This window comes from Suricata suricatta, chromosome 7 (assembly GCF_006229205.1).
Source record: "Suricata suricatta isolate VVHF042 chromosome 7, meerkat_22Aug2017_6uvM2_HiC, whole genome shotgun sequence".
In the NCBI taxonomy this organism is placed as follows: domain Eukaryota; kingdom Metazoa; phylum Chordata; class Mammalia; order Carnivora; family Herpestidae; genus Suricata; species Suricata suricatta.
Genome location: NC_043706.1, coordinates 65,149,408 through 65,167,165, shown reverse-complemented (window position 1 = coordinate 65,167,165; position 17,758 = coordinate 65,149,408). Strand labels below are relative to the sequence as shown.

The 17,758-nt window shown below is 38.2% G+C and overlaps 1 protein-coding gene across 3 annotated transcripts in view; it reads left to right on the top strand.

Annotated features, from left to right (window-relative positions):
• The window catches only part of FILIP1 (filamin A interacting protein 1), a 182,633-nt gene extending 165,204 nt beyond the window's left edge, over positions 1-17,429 (top strand). Inside the window, exons 6-7 of one of the 3 annotated variants that reach the window (XM_029945238.1) lie at positions 1,984-2,041; positions 15,860-17,429. In XM_029945238.1, coding sequence (XP_029801098.1) covers positions 1,984-2,041; positions 15,860-15,900 — 99 coding nt within the window. In that variant the 3' untranslated portion in view covers positions 15,901-17,429. Of the gene's footprint in view, positions 1-1,983; positions 3,754-15,859 lie in introns of those variants that run through there. The other 2 variants (XM_029945237.1, XM_029945236.1) reach the window with 2 other exon arrangements.
• The last annotated feature ends 329 nt before the right edge of the window (positions 17,430-17,758 follow it).

Genomic DNA, 17,758 nt, shown 5'->3' with positions numbered 1-17,758 from the left:
GGTGGTGGAGGTTTAAGTTGTAGCTTAGAGCAGATTTTCTGTTGTAACATCTTATTACCATTTTAAGGGTCAGATTAAAATAGCTTTACTTTCTTTAGCAACATTGTTGACTACTGACTAAACCCATATACAAACAAGATTTCAAAACTATTTAGAAATTATAGTCTTAAAGGATAACCCACTTAATTCATATATATCAGATTCTGTAAAATCAAGGATGTCAAAAAGTTTAAGACACCTCTCTTAGAAATGGAATAGTGAGGCTAGTTCATTTATGCATTTATTAATTCAACGTTTACTGGCTGTTTAGCTACACTCTAGGCACTGGGTTTGGTGCCAACTGCAAAGAGGACCTTTAGAAGCTCCTTGCTTAGTGGGAAAGGCAGGATTGGAACCACCTAGTGGGTCTATGATAGAGGTATATACAAAGGAACCCAGAGAAGGCTTCTTAGAAGAGGAAGTTTTCACAGATAAGGAGAGTTTTTAAGAAGGAAAAGGGAAAGAGTATATGGAGAGAATAGCCTGTGCAAAAATACGGCTCTGTGAAGAAGCCTGACATGCTCCAGGACAGGTGAGCATTCCCATTGTACAGCAGCAGTTGGATGTAGAGACAAAATGGAAGAGCAGAAGACAGAGGGACAAACTGGGGTCAGATATTGAAGAGAGGTACATGGCTTATTATGAAATTGACATTTAATCTCATAGAGTAGACAAAGGGAGCCATTGAAAGGATATTGATGATAAAAAAACTACATTATTCATGTTTTAGGAACATATGTCTATACAAAAACTTAAAGGATAAATTGGAGGGGACAGAGGCTGAGAACAGGGATATTGTTGCAATCTTCTAGGCTAGAGATGGTGTAGGCTTGAACTGTGGCCATGAAAATGAGGACAGATATGTTAGAGATAGGATCGAAGATTTCATGACAAACTGCATATCGAGGGTAGCTCTGAAGTTTCTGGTGTGGCTATATGGGTAGATAGGATGAGAAACATAGGAAGGCTGCCATTTGGGGACAATATAAATCATGTTCGGGATGTTTATATTTGAGATGCCTGAGAGACAGTGGAAATGTCTGGCAAGTGGGAAATATAGATAGATATGTATTCCAGAAGATCATTGAAAGGACTGGAACTCATCAACACAGGGGGTGACAACTGAGGTGATTCTCAGGGTGAATGTGAAAAATTAAAAAAGAGCTGAGAATAGAGCATGGTGACACACATACTTAGAAGAAAGGCAAGCTAGGAGAAGGAGCCAAGGAGTGATTGAATAGGAATCATCAGAAAAGAGGTGAATGGGTGAGACTCCAGGAAGAAGGTATCATGGGCAAGAGAGTTTTAGAAGAACTTTAAAAAGTTCAGCAGTGACAGTAAAAAATGAAAAGAAGGGCATCTGGGTGGCTCTGTCTGTTGACTATCTGACTCTTGGTTTTGGCTCAGGTCATGATCACAGGGTCAGGGCACTGAGCTCTGCGTTGGAGCCTGCGTGAGATTCTCTCTCTTTCCCTCTGCCCCTTGCCTGCTCACATGTTCTTTCTCTCTCTAAAATAACAATTAAATAAAAATTTAAAAAATCTTTAAGGAAAATGAGAAGAATCCAACATCATTAAGAGGTGAAGGGAGAGCTGCTTCATCCAAAGAAAGTGGAGCTAATGTGGGGGCAGTAGGAGTAAAGTTGCCTGAATTTATGCCCGATGGCTGTATTTTCTCTGTGAAATAGGAGGTAAGGTCACTTCAGGAAGAGGAAGTAGGTCAGAGGCTTGAGAAGAAAAGGAGGTTTGGTGTAGATGTTTCAGGACAAGGAAAAGGGAAGCAGGCAGTCAGAGTGTATTAGATCCTGACTCCAAATTTCTAACCATTTTATCTGGGGAGGTGTCATCTGTGGGCATTCCCATCTTGCTAATGTCAGGTTGATGGCAAATCCAGGAGGAAACTCACCAACATCTTCTTTGTGTCTCTGTATTTTCTCTCTTACAGTCAGGACAAGACGGGTCATCCCAGCGACCTACACCCACCCGCATTCCTATGTCAAAAGGTATGAAAGCAGGAAAGCCAGTAGTGGCAGCCCCAGGAGCAGGAAATCTGACCAAATTCGAGCCTCGAGCTGAGACTCAGTCTATGAAAATAGAGCTGAAGAAATCTGCAGCCGGCAGCGCTACCTCTCTTGGAGGGGGGAAGGGCTGAGGGCAGTGGCTGAGGGGGTATGTTGTGCAGATGCTACTGCTGCCGTGAAAACGGACCTTCGTCTGTTCGTGCCAACTCTTTACATGTACTAACGAGTTTTAAATATCTTGTTTATAAAATAATCAACTAATAGCCATGTGTCTTTCCTATTTTGTAAATTTGTGTTGACACGAGGGAAAACAACTACAGCTTGCTGTGTGCTTTGTTGAGGATGCTGGGCCTGAGGCAGGGCCTGACTTCTAGTCCCAGTTTTACTTCTAGAAAATGGACCCACCAGTTGACCCTGCTGAGCCTTAGGCTCTTTGTCAGTATTGGGGGCTGGATCTCATCCTCTCCAAAGCCGGATCCCATATTTCCTAATTGTAAATCAGATTTAATGGGCCTTGCTCCACAATAATTGATTTTTCAGAAATTCTATTATGAAATAGGAAATAGTTTAACAATTGTCAGTTGCCTCTATCAGATACCGAATTTGCTTCATGTGCTGGAAAAAACATCTCCTAGCTCTCACAGGGCCTAGACCACTAAAGTTTTGCAAAAATAAAGCCTCTGGGATAATTTCAGGAAATAATTTGAATATGAAATAAAATGGAAATGAAATATGGAATCCTAAAAACAGTTTTACTCATTTGTGTGTGTGTGTGTGTGTATTATAGAGATTTTGGCCATCTCCAAAACATTCCCAGAATTTTATAGATGATAATTATAGAACCATTAATGTCAAACTCATGCTCTATTCAAGTGTGCAATTGATTTAAATAGTGGAGCAGTTTGAATAGAGCCGCCAAATGGCCCTTCTATCCATTACAACCTCAACAAAGGTTATAATGGAGAGAAAATAGAAGACAGTGATTGTGATACATTAATGCCAAGAAAAAAATGACATCATGTATAGCTTAATTGAATTCAAATATTTTCCTCAATTGAATGTGGACTTTACTTGCAAATATAGAACCAGTCCGTGATTGTGTGTGTGTGTGTGTGTGTGGTGGGGTGAAGTGAATTATTATTCCTGTCAGTTTTACTTATATTTGTATCATTTTCATTAATTTCAAGCATGTTTTAATAAGCATGAAGCTGTGTGAATGCAAAATGCCAGGTGTTTCAGTGAGAAGATAAACCATGTTATTACAGCGGACACAGTGCTTCCTGGTCAGATAACCACCAATGAGCTCAAGGCTAAGAATCCTCAGCTTAGCCTTGAGGATTCTTATGCAGCCAGCACCTTTGTCAAAATTTTGAAGCCAATTGAGTGAATTTTATAAAAATAGAATAACTATAAAGTTACAAGTTGTTATTTTTCCAATTCTGAATGGTGAGTGTTCTAAAATTATTTGGATAGTCCCTACGTTTGCTATTTGGGGAAAGATTTTTTTAAAAAAGATATATGATTAGTTTTATCATTAAATTATCACGCTTCATGATAAAGAGGCTCTTCTCTGAGTTCTTTCCATACCAATTTCCTATCTCTTTCAGAATTTGGACTTGAATTGTATATGATGGTGATAAATGCCTTACAGAATTCATACTCTTTTTTTTAATATTTATGTATTTTGAGAGACAGCACAAACTGGGGAGGAGCGGAGGGCTGGGGTGAGGGAGGGAGAGAGAGAGAGAGAGAGAGAGAGAGAGAGAGAGAATCTGTGCTGTCAGCACAGAGCCCAATGTGGGGCTTGATTACACGACCCTGGATCATGGCCTGAGCCGAAATCAAGAGTCGGACGCTTAACTAAGTCACCCAGGGACCCCCATATTCTTTTTAATCAGGCATCTTATTGCCTGTGGCTCATCCGTTCTCAGTATATGTATTAAAAGATGTTGAGTAACCATACTACACATGCCCTAATAATGGGATTTCAAGGTAGAAGGAGAGAGACTGACACAAATGGTTTTATAAAATGTGACTTTGAGGGACGCCTGGGCCGCTCAGCTGATTAAGGGGCTGACTCTTGACTTTGGCTCAGGTCGAAATCTGAAGGTTCCTGAGACCCGGCCCCTGGTCTCCTTCACACTGACAGCACAGCAGGGAGCCTGCTTGAGATTCTCTCTCTCTCTCTCTCTCTCTCTCTCTCTCTCTCTGCCTCTCTTCTGCTTGTGCACTCACACTCTCTTTCTCTCTCAAAATAAACTTTAAAAAATGTGATTTTGAACAAGTTTAAACAAGATATCTTTTCATTTCCAATACTGATGTATATATTTTTAAAAGGAAAATTTCCCCTTTTATAAAGTGCACATCCATCCCTTTGGGGTAAAAAAAAGGACATTCACTCTTTTTTGAAATGCTTCCTTGGTATTTGGGGTATTTAGTGTTACTGTACTATAACATACTGTATGTGAACAAATGGTGTCAAAAAATTAAAACTGAGACCCTGTATTCCTTCTGACTCCACCTGTCCAGTGACTTTGTCATAATCTATTGTCACTGATGCTGTTTTTTGCTTTTACCCCCTCCTGCTGAGCTCAGGCCCTCCCTGCCTGGAAGTCCATACCACCTACAGAGAGAGTGCTCTGAAAGGCTTAGCAGTGCATGTGCAGGATGTTTATACATCTGGGTGCTGGAATAGAGGCACCTACAAAGTACAACTGCTAAGAAAACTTGGCAGAACAGCACATATTTACTTCTCAGAAATGGTAAAGAGCTGCCATGGCAGTGTTCCTTTGTAATTTTAGAACCAACTCTGCATTTTTGGATAGCTTTGTCTTAAGGCACATATTAGAAATGAAATCCACTGGGAATAGGAAGTGGAGGATTACATGCACTCCAATTCCAGCTTCCATTTGAGAGGATAATGCTTTTTACAATGCAACTTAATGGGCTTGTATAAGAGTGAACGGGATTAAAAGGTCGAAGTCTTTGCCTTGTCCTGGAGCATAGTATTGTGTGGTAAACGGGCTCACCAAGGTTGCTGCTCAGGCCCACCTGTGGGGAGTGAGATGCCCCCCCCCCCGCGCCCGGGATGTGCAGGGCACAATTTTAAACAACAGCTACACAGGAGGCCCCAGGTTTCCCCTCCAGGGAATAATTTTCATGGCTCGACTACTTCAGCACACTATGATGGTGGCCACTTAGCATGCATGGCATAAGAAATGGTCCCAGGGTACCTGGATGCCTCAGTTGGTTGGGCATCCAACTTTGGCTCATGTCATGATATTGTGGTTCATGAATTTTAAAAAAAAATTTTAATGTTTGTTTATTTTTAAGAGATGGAGCATGAGGGGTGTGTAGAGAGACACAGAATCCAAAGCAGGCTCCAGGCTCCAAGCTGTCAACACAGGGCCCAATACAGGGCTTGAACTCACAAACTGTTAGATCATGACCTGAGCTGAAGTCGGACGCTTAATCAGCAGAGCCATCCAGGCACCCCTGTGGTTCATGGATTTGAGCCCCATGTTGGGCTCTATGCTGACAGCTCAGAGCCTGGAGCCTGCTTCAGTGTCTGTGTCTCCTCTCTCAGCCTCTCCTCTGCTCATGCTCTGTCTCTCTTTTTGTCTCAAAAATAAATAAACATTAAAAAAATTTTTTTTAAATTAATGTTCCTGTATGGGACATGGCCCTAGGGTATTTATTATTTCTTGAAAATGACCTTCGTGTCTAGGTCACTGGCTTAAACAGTCATTCAGTTTCTACTGGTAATTTTATTACATTTTCCGTGAGGGCAAGTTAATGGGTAGCAACCAGATGCTAGAGGTTTTAGTGTATTCATTAAGGATAGGTCTTACTAGATCTCTTACTTGAATGTCTTCAAGAAAGAAAGGAAAGAATGGCTTTGATGTGTAGTGTGGGAAGAGTATAGTTTCGGGGAAATGAAAACACGTCCAAGAATATTAGATGTACAAGGTTTGAATTTCTTATTCCCTCATAGATTTGGAACACTGAGGGAAGCAGGAGACTTTCCTGGTCAGAAGCACCTCGGGGTTAGACCAGAAGACTGCACTTATGTGGGAGGCTGGAGGGCAGAGGGAAGGCAAGAAGGAACGAGATGGACACAGAGGGGGCTTCCCAGTAAACAGGAACACACAATTCCAAAATTTCCCCAACCCAGATAAAATTCGGGGTTTCCTACATTGTCCTCCAAGGTCTCACTGTTGGTTATGTCCTCATTCTCTGCTATTTCAGTTTCTCCTTTGTACTTGTTACTTCCACACAGGATATAAATAAGCTCTGGAGTCTTCCATTGGAGCACAATTCTTTCTTCAGCCCTTTGGTCCTCTATAGCTGCTGCCCTGTCTCCTTCCTGCCCAGTTAAGCCATGGACCCAAAACTCAAACTTTTCTACCTCCACCTCCACATTTCCATTTATTCCTTAACTTTTATTTTTAAAATAATCAATTTATTTTGAGAGAGAGGGAGAGAGAGAGAACGAGCAGGGGAGGAGCAGAGAGAAAGGGAAAGAATCCCAAGCTGGCTCTGCACTGTCAGCACAGAGCCTGATGTGGGGCTTGAACTCAGGAACTGTGATATCATGACCTGGGCTGAAATCAAGAGTTGGACACTTAAGTGACTTAGCCACCCAGGCACTCCAACTCTTTTTAAATTAAAAAAAAGTTTTTTTACATTTATTTATTTTTGAGAGACAGAGCACAAGCCGGGGAGGGGGAGAGAGAGAGGGAGACACAGACTCTGATGCAGGCTCCAGGCTCTGAGCTGTTAGCACAGTGCCTGACACAGGACTCAAACTCACAAACCGTGAGATCATGACTTGAGCTGAAGTCAGACACAACCAACTGAGCCACCCAGGTGCCTCTTTTCAAATTTTTTTAAAAGTTTATTTATTTATTTTGAGAGAGAGGGAGAGAGGGAGAGAGAGAGAGAATGAGCTGGGGAGGGGCAGAGAGAGAGGGGGGCAAGAGATCAAAGCAGGCTCTGTGTTGACAGCAAGAGAGCCCAACACAGAGCTTGAACTCACTAACTGTAAGATCATGACCTGAGCTGAAGTCTGATGCTTAACTGAGTGATCCAGGCGCCCCTCTTTCTAAAATTTTATTAGAGTAACTCATATACGGGGGCACCTGAGCCACTCAGTTGGTTAAGCATCTGACTCTTGATTTTGGCTAAGGTTATGATCTTACAGAGTTTGGGTTCCAGCCCAGTGTAGGATTCTGTGCTCACAGAGCAGAGTCCACTTGGGATTTTCCCTCTCCTCTCTTTGCCCCTACTCCACTTGTTTGAGTGCATGCTCGCTCACGCGCTCTCTCTCTCTCTCTCTCTCAAAAATAAAGAAAATAAACATTAAAACAAAGTAATTCATATACAGAGTTTAACGTTCAGCCAGCACTACAAGAAAATTAAAATCACTGTTCCTTATCTCACCCCTCTTTCCCCTCAGTTTTACTCTCTGGAGAAAATCATTTTTAACTCTTAGCTGTTTCTTCTGGCATTTATCTACATATATCTAAATAATATACTTGTATTCTTTGTCAATTTTAGACATTATTTTCTGTCTTCCCATTATTGTTTTGACGGTTGGGGATGCTCCCCTATGTCACCTCTGACCCTTTTCCCCACCCTCCCAGTATGATTACAACACAAATTTTTTGATAAATCAGCAGGCAGCATTTATATGTTTATATATTTATATGTTTACAGTGTAAATCTAAATATTGTTCCCTGTTGGGACACCTGCCTGATAGAACTCATGACTCTTGATCTCGGGGTTGTGAATTCAAGCTCCATGTTAGGTGTAGAGATTCCTTAAAAATAAAATCTTAAAAATAAAAAAATAAATATTACTCCCTGCTGAGCCATGTAGTATAGTATGCTTGTGTTTCCTTCTTCTTGCCACTTTTCACCCATCAATAGGGTAATTATTTTAATTTTTCATGTGCTTTGTTTTCTATCTTTATTTTTCCAAATGCTACAATAGATCTGCCAAACACCTATTAATGATTTTTCCAAACCTTTAAACATATAAGTTTCTTTATTTTCCCTTGGGGCTTTCTTAGTTCAATCCCTTAGTTTTCTAGTTTAGCTCTCTGCTTCCCTACTTAGTCTTGGATTGGTCATGCTCTAGGCCAGGTTCTTCTACTGTCCTACTGTTCTTTTGTCTAAATTGAATCCTGTTTCTTGCATTTCTTCTTAGCATTTTGCTTACACACTTATCTGCATATCTATCTATTGAAGTACAGTTGATCCTGGAACAATACGGGAGTTAATGGCATTGATCCTTAGTGCCGTGTAACTTTTGACTCCCCAAACACATAATTACTGATAGCCTACAGTTGACTGGAAGCCTTACCAGTTGCATAACAGTCAATTAATACATATTTCATATGTTACATATATTATATATCATACAATAAACTAGAGACAAGAAAATACTAAGAAAATCAAAAGATCAAATACATTTATAGTGTAATGTATTTATGAAAAAATACACATAGAAGTGGACCTGCAAAGTTTAAACTTGTGTTGATAAAGGGTCAACTGTACATCTTCCAGTAGTTTTTAAAGGAAAAAAATCCCTCAGTAACCTTGGGTCAGGCTACATATATTTTGGGAAGAGATCAGAGAAGGTGAGATGGAGAATCTCACAGTAAACTGTGCAAACATTTTCATTCCCTCACATTTAGTCTATGCTGCTTATTCATATGCTTAGGTCTAGAACTTCTTAGGTCAGTTTTTTTTTTTTTTCCTGGAAAAATAAACCTTGGGTTTCTGGTCAGGGTGACTAAGACATCTAATCTCTTTTGGTTTTCCTTTGACCTCTCTGACTCCTCCACCTCAGTCTCTCTTACTGGCTCCTTCTTTTATACATACAATCTAAATGTCATTGTTTTCCTCATCTCTACCAGTTTCCTACACTACATGATCATTCTGGTTATTTTAGGCACTCCCCTGGCTTCAGTTAATCATCCATATGTTTATGACTACCAATCCTCTATCTTCAAATGTTTATCCAACTTTGTATTATATATCTCCAAGTTAGTTTGTTTAAAAGCAATTCTAGGGGTGCCTGGACGGCTCATTCAGTTAAATGTCCAACTTCAACTCAGGTCACAATTTCGCAGTTCATGAGTTCAAGCCCCGCATCAGGCTTGCTACTGTCAGTGCAGAGCTTGCTTTGGATCTTCTGTCCCCCTCTTTTTCTGCTCCTCCCCTGCTTGAACTCTCTCTCTTGAAAATAACTAAACCTTAAAAAAAATAAAAACAATTCTCAACACCACCTCCATCCCTCTTCCAAGTCTTTTTCTCCTTACTATTCTCCATTTCAGCTGGGGTATCCTGATCCATCCAGTCACTCAAGCAAGACCCAAGTAACCATTCTAGCCTTCTCCCTCATTCATCAAGTAGACTCATTTAGCAAGTCTCTCACAGTCTAATCTGCTATCACTTCTATCCTGGATCCACATTTCTGTTTCCCTGCTACTGCCTAAGTGGAGGTTTTAATTATTCTCATCTGGATTACTCCAAATGTGCCCCTAACTGGTCCTATAATGTCTAGCCTTAAAACTCTTAGATTCAGTTTTCATTTTGTTTTCCAAAGTTCAAGTTGATTGTATCACTCCTCTGTTTGAAAACCCTCCAAAGGTTCCTCATTACCTACAGAACACAATGCCAACAACTCCATATGGCCCTTGAGGCTCTCTGTGACCCAGCCCAACCCCTCCTTCCCCTTCCCTTTCTCTTGCCTGGGCTCCTGTTCCTCAGCTGGACAAAATAGCTTGCATACCAGGCCAGGCCAACTCTCCTTGACTTGTTCAACTTGTCCCTTCTCCTTACTTTTCCTTCTGATGGTTGTGATGGTCTCTGTTCAAAATTTCTTTTTAAAATATTGCCTCTACTAGAAAGACAAGCCTTTATTTCAGAATCTAACCTGGGGTTTAAAGCCCGTTGATTTCATAAAAAAGAAAAAAAACTTAGCACTTTACTGTAGAGAAAGAAAACCAGAAGTTGAAGGATGGCTGGAAGTTGCAGAAGAAAGACGTGTTCTTGCTTCCTGCCTTTGCCTGCAACACAAACCTGTGAGAATGTGGAGGGTCCTGACAAATCATGCGTGAGAACATGGAAATAAAGAGATGGTGAAATTAGAGGAAATTCAGGTACTGCCATTCTGGACAGCATGAGTTAGGTCTATTTCCCTTCGAGGGCACGATAGGCTCACAATGGGTGCAGAGCAGCCTGAGATCCTGGGCTGGGGAGTTGTCATGTCTGAAGCCATCACACATGTAGAGAACTTGGGGGGAGGCACTGAGAGCTTTCTGACATATACATATACTTGAATGAATTACGAATTGCTCTTTCCTCACCTTCTCGAACTCCCCCAGAGGAGCACAAAAGACACTGGGAAGAGAAATTTTCAGGTGATTTGTCATGCTCTTCAGGTTCATGAAGGACCTTCTAAAATAGGTGAGGAGAGGTTCTTGTTTTAAAGGACCAAACAACACTACCAATAAGCAAGATTTAGATTTAGCATGGATATTAAGGTGAACGCCCAGAGAAAGTGGATTGCTGAACAATGGACTGAACACCTGAGATAGATCTGAAAACCTGGAGACCAAGTAAGGTTGTGTGACCTTTGGCAAATCGCCTCACTGTAACTTATGGTTTAGCATTTAGCTATAACCTTTTATGATTCTGGCATTCCTCCCTATAGTCAAATGATAGGCTTCGCTATTTAGCAATCAACTTAAAACATTCTACCGTAACACTTTTCCTAAGAACTAATAAATAATTGCTTATCTGGCATATGTGGTTTTGGCTTCTCTACTTGTGCTAATGCTATATATGTATGATGGACAGAATTGCAAAATCAAGTTCTGATAACAGAATAGCAGAACCAGATTTTAGTGGTCAAGAAGGTAATTATCTCAATTCTTAAAGATGGAAGCAAAATCAAAACCAAGAACAAAACAAAACAAAAACCCTAAGACTTAGCAATGTTCAACCATTTTATTAATGATGTTGCCAGGTTTTCTGTCATTGATTCACTATTTCATATGAGAAACAACTTCAGGTTGCGAAGTGTGTTTTCATATATAGACTAAAACACCCACACTCATTTGCCAAAATAATATTGCCAAAGGATTTTGCGATACTGAGATAGCTATATAGAAGCTGTCTGTGTCAAGTTTCCGTAACAGTACTTTGATGAATATTGTTGTCCTTATCTAAAACGCGCAGGCCATTCCCAACATATGTTTTTTTCCATGCTATCCTGTGACCAACCACAGACTGAGATCAACCTAGGCATTTAGTATTCACCTCCAGCAAGGTAGAACATAAATAATGTTGGCTCAAATTCTGAACTATTTTCTGCCATTGAGTTTTGAGTTATAGTTAATTTTTTTGTGAGATAATTAGTTCCAATTTGCTTGTATCTAGAAACAGTCAACTATGTGAAAGATAAGGATTAGCTAAAAAAAGAAATTAGCAGCCATAACTGGCAGCATAACTTCTGCAACCTGGAGAGGTAAGGGGATGGTTTGGGCCAATGATGGAACGGGAAATGTTTTGGAAGGAAGCACAGAAACTATTAGATGGTTGAGAGACCCCAAGGGAGTGTATTTCATCTGGTTCAAAAGTTTCCTGAAGCAAATGACAGAACTGATTAGCGGAAGTATTTTTAATTAGCTGAGCTGAATCCAAAAGAAAAGAAGGAATACAAGTCCAAGTCAACAGAGGAAGTTTATTGGACTTCCTATTTAAAACAGATGTTTTATCAGAACTCTGATTAATTTCTGAATGTGATAATAACAGGAATGAATACTGAAATCATTTATTAAAATGAGAGCCTGAAAAGTAAACAATATCTAGGCACTCCTACTTCTTCCTAAAAGGTCTAGGACATTTTTTTTGGTGAATAAATCACTCTAAAGACAGTGTTTTAGAGCTGGGGTTTGGTAGCTAGTGGAGAGGAAAAACAGCACAGCCCTAAGCCTGTACATTGCCCTTTAGGCAGAGCCCACGGGGAGTAGGGAGGCATGAAACAAGATCATAAGCCAGCCAAACTGAGCAAAATCCAAGAGGAAATGTTTTCTGTAGTAATTTGGTGTGCAGTTTCCTGTGGATGAAGCAGCCCTCCTTTGCAGAGGGTAAGTCCTGCTATAAATTGAACTTCTACTATCTTAGTCTTTGGTATGTGAACTTAGACACTATCTATTAAAGTGATCTTGTCTCATTTATTAGAACAGACTTCTAAAATTCAGAGCTCGCGTGTCCCCTTGCAGAGAGTTTGGCAGAGTATAAAGATAGGTCCTGCTTGGGAGGAAGACACTGACTTCCCAGGGAGTGCATCTTTCCTACTCCACAGTCAAGGAGCACTCCTGGGAAGAATCAAACTCACAACTTTTTTTGCCATGTTGCCATACTCTAGCACTCAAGAGAGTCTCCTCCAGACTTCTCCCAGATCCCATCTTGCATATACAACTTTGGATCTCAAGTCATTTGGCTGACCAGTAGTTTGGAATTACCACCCAAGGAGGATGAATCATAAAATCAAGTAATTAGGAATCGATAATATGTTAACTTCCTTTCCATGGACATTATATAATAGCTGGTGTGTTCTGCTTATGAATTCATGTTATCGTGAAACATCTTTTCGCAATAATATCATAGTTACAAATAATGTATTAATGTGTTACCTGAAGTTGTTTAAGGAGAATACACCAAGATAACACTTGAAAGAAACATATAGAGGAAAGTGTCTGTTAGGGCTTTTGGTAAACTGTCAATGTCAAAAACACATAAAAATCCAATGTCCTCATGTGTGTATGCTGATTAAGATTTAGAGTTTTTTCCTTCTTCCAATTAGGAAAAAAGGAAATGATGTTATTAACTGTTGGCACATCAGAAGGCCCTAAATTTAAGTGCTTTGCTATTTTGAGTTTGTGGTAGAGGTAGAAACTAACTATGGCCTTTGGTCTCAACCTATTATATGCTCTCCAAATTACTAATGTCAGAAAAATGGTATTTGTAAGAAAAAAAAAGTTTTTATTGAATTATACCTAATTTTACTCAGGTTACTTCAGAAGCCCCAAATGACCTATATTTGGGTCTTATTATGAGAAGAAATGACGACAAAGCAGGAAATGGAATAAGGTTTGCTCACTGAATTGTAACTTCAGTAAAACTTATATCATTATTTTATTGCACTGAACCATAAAAAAAAAAAGCCAGGGAGAGACTTGGAAACTCTGTCCTTTTTCAAAAAAAAAAAAAAAAAAAGGCATAATCCCTAAAGCATTTTTGGGGGGGGGCTGACAACCAAGGACTCTGTATGCATCACATAGTTTTTCTGTGTAATGAGTCACCCCAATTCTACTGGCTTAAAGTGACATTTCTTTTTAAAGTTTATTTATTTATTTTGAGAGAGAGAGAGTATGTGGGAGGGGCAGAGAGAGAGAGAGGGAGAGAAGTAACATTTTTTCTCTCACAATTTTCTGTATTGGTAGGGTGATTATTTTCTGAGTCAGTTTACAGATTTGGGGAAAATATAGATAATAAGTAGATGTAGATTTAATAAATATGTTTAGTAAGTTTCAATTAATAGAGCTTCTATTATATAGGTCTTTTCTCACTAGCTCTAGAAACAAGATGAACTATGTCTCCATGTGTATAAAACAAAATAACTTGTGCTTGATTGTATTCCTTTAAATAAAGCATATGTATATAAAAATGAAATATCCTCTTTTATTATTAAGGTAGAATAAAGTAAACTGTTATTTAGCATTGTCAAATATTTCTGAGCTAGTCGTTTTATTATGCCATCTGATTAGTAGCATTAGTATATATTTCATGCGGGATTGCTAGTTTGCTAATTTAAATGTAGTAATAAAATGTAATGGTCCAACCAAGACATTATTTCTTCTCTATATGGACCCTTTTGCAATATGCATTTCACCAATTACTGGAAATTCTGAATTTTGAAAATTCTAATTCTGAAAAGCTATTATCATCATGAGGATAGCAAAGTATTAAGATTAAGGCAACTCTAGGAATTTTGAGGTTTGCACACTCAAGGTGAGAGAAGAAAAAGTGTTGAGTGGAAACAGAATTTGAATCTTAAACCCTGATTTTTCACTGCATAATATTTTAATTAGTGTTCTTAGTTTCTGCCTGAAGATTTCGATGTATTTTTAGGCATTGAAAAAATTTAAAGCTCGAGCAATTTTCCAATGAGAAAAATGAGATGACTTTTAAGGGTGTCTTGTATTGTGAAAAATCATACGTAGGTCTTAAAAGCATTACAGAAACTTCATAGCTGAATATTATTAAGTATGTAAGGCTTTTACGGATCTCATTTTACTTTGCTTTGCTACCTGTTTTATCCCACATTCAAATCCAAAGGTTGAGGGAAGGAATGGGAATATCTCCACCTAGTGGTCATCATGAAGTCAAGTTATTAAAAACAAATTAAAGAAACTTTGACAAAGTACCATCCACTGTACATAATTAACACAAATCTATAAGTCTATGACATAATGCGCTTTAATTAATGTTTACTTAGAGGTTAACTACTTAAGTAAAAATAAAATGTAAATATTAATTAGATATTAAAGTGAAAATAATAAGGGGAAATGTCCTTATCATTGACTAACCCTGAAATTAGTTTCTACACTCACCACACTGCCATATGTTGACAGGGAGGTATTACATATTTCAGGTGAAGGAACCATTTGAAGCTCCGTTACTGCTTTGCTCTGTTCTTTATAAGCTCAGCAATGGCAGGACTCTTTCTCATTCTGATCACTTACATAGTTCCATGCTTAGCACAATGATGGGCATGTAGTAGTGCCTCAATAAGTAGTCCTCGAATGAGAGAATAAAAAAATGAAACTTTTTCACAAAGGTATATAAATTAAAATAAAAGCAAAATCAAATAAATACAAATATCACACACCCATAACATGGCTGGTACTATCTCAATCTCCTTTTTTTTCTCTTATTAGAATGAATTTATATTTAAAAGCATATACATAACTTTAAAAAAGAAGCAGTCCAAGACAAATGTGAGTTACCTGTGTTTAGTGATTTCTTAGGAGTAGATAATGAATATTTCCTTATTAAAACTCAAATCCACACACATAAAAAACAAAGTTAAAAATATGTGAATATTGGTCTGATTAGAAAGAGTATGGGGATGCCTGGGTGGTCAGTTGGTGGAGCGTCCAAATTTAGCTCAGGTCATGATCTCGAAGTTCGTGAGTTAGAGTCCTGTATAGGGCTCTGTCCTTACAGATCCGTGATTGGAGCCTGCTTCAGATTCTGTGTCTCCTTCTCTCTCTCTGCCCCTCCTCCACTCACACTCTCTCTTTCTCTCAAAAATAAATAAACATTACAAAAAAAGAAGAAGAAAAAGTGTGGTTGGAAGAATATAGTTATTTCTTGAAAATAGTCTAGCTACCCAGCATGAGGCTTAAATGTAGTAATTAATATCTTTGTGTTCAGGTCTTTCCTGGGGTAAAATCAACTTAACATTATTAGAATATTCAACATAGTTTCTAAAAGGTTTTAAGAATTTTGGAGGTAAAGCACATATATCAATATAAAGAAATTACCCAAGACTAGTAAAGAACTTCAGGAGAAGCTATTGGGCTCATGTATCTGTTTTTGTTTGTTTTGTTGTTTAACATCTACAGTTTTTTTGTGAGATAATGTAGTACTGATCCTCACATAAACTACTGATTTTTCAGTTTAATTGAAAATACTGTATTTTTCTTCTCTTTGTAGAAAGCATCGTCATTCACCAGTTACGTATGAACTCCAGATGAAATGGTAAACCAAGCACATACTGGGTGTGTGTTCTTCCTCTGAATCCCTGTTGAATGAATAGTATTTCTACAGCCCTCCATCGTCACTAAGGTCCTCCGTGCTACTGATCACCACTGGAAATGTTTTTCTACTTCCAGTGATTTTTTTTTTGAGGATATAATGTAAAAGCTGAAAATGGCATTGCTGATAATATGAAAATAGGTAGCAAGAGCAATTCACTCTTTGTGTCAAAATAAATTTCTCTTCCTTTTGCAAAGCTTTCAGGTCCATGGGTACATGCTATGTAATTTATTTTTATAATACACTTTATAATGTGATTTTTTTCCTAACATGTTTCCTTTTTCATAGTCTATGGCACATATATCTGAATACACTGTCAGTTATCCAAAGTGTTGGTACTGGTGCATTCAAAATGGGAACCTATAATTATTTTCCTTTATCAATTTGTTGTTTCTTAAGGAAAAGAAAGTACAACACTCTATATATTTCCTGGGGTAAATTCAAAACATAAAATAGAAGCAGGAGATTCTAGAAGAAGTTTTATTATTGCTGTACAATGCTGTCCGATCATGGCTCAACAGTAATAAATAATGCAGATTTAAGCATTTAATTTTAAATACTTAGAGCCAGTTTTAAAAGTTGCCCTTTCTAGTGTTCTGTGCCAAAATCCCTGGAAGAATTGAATTTCGTACGGGATAAATTAATAAAAGAAGATATGTGAGTTTAGCCAGTAAGGGTTATGGGAACTGCTTCTACTGAGTTCAATTATATTTCTGTTTTAATTACTTGCTTATAAATATAGGACTTATATTAAGGACTGTGATATCAATATATTTCTCATAGTCTGCCCAAATGAAAGCCCCCCCCCAAAAAAAAACTGACCTAGGTAATATCTGCATCTTTTAAAAAATGATAAGAGAAATCCCATGGTAGATAACATTTTTTTCTCGATAGATAGGATTTTGACATATTTTCTTAACTGCATGTATGTTGCAGAATGTATTCCTTAAAGATAAAAGCACAGCATGCATTACTCAAATCTCAGTGTCGAGCTGCTGTTGAATTTAGGTTTATGGGAAAAATGTGCATCCAAAGCCTACTTGAAACCCTAAGAACACAGGTTTTTAAAGAAGATTTTGCTAATGTGGATATGTTTTTAATAAGGTCTTTTAAAAGATGATTTTAAAGATAAATGAGGAGTTTCTGAATGCAGAAATCATATATCATGTAATTCGACTGAGATTAAAGAAAGAATGCTTCCCAGTGTCACATGCACAACTAAACACCATGCAAACAACACTGTTGGCTCATTTCTCTGGTTGACAGGTTGTATCCAGGTTATAAGCCCATAGAGACAAGTCCACACTGCATCCCTAGAATAGAAAATTAATTTGATTTCCTCCCCCTACATACCTTTGGAAGGTTTTAAGGTACACTTTGTAGAATTAGCAATCATATTTGGTAGATTTATAAATTAAATTATATAGTATGTAAAATTAGTTTGACTTTTATAAGTAAAAGAAATGCTATAGGCATTGTCCTCTCTTGAATGATGGTGAAAGTATCACACATCCTTTAGAGCTTTTGATTAATGATTAAGAAAACTAGAGTGTGTATGTGTGAAGATTTGAAAAACTGTTGCCTAGAGTTTTGTTTTCTGAAAATGTTTCTGAAATGTAACTGCATTTTCAACTAGAAAAGGGTTTTATCTTGTATTGCTACATTTTTTGACACACAGTTAAGTTCCCTACTTGCCAATGGTTATACTTCTGACGGCAAAATATTCTGATATGCCACAAATTAGCATTTGAAGCAAATAACTTTTTCTCAACTTGTGGGAATTTTATTATGCTAACA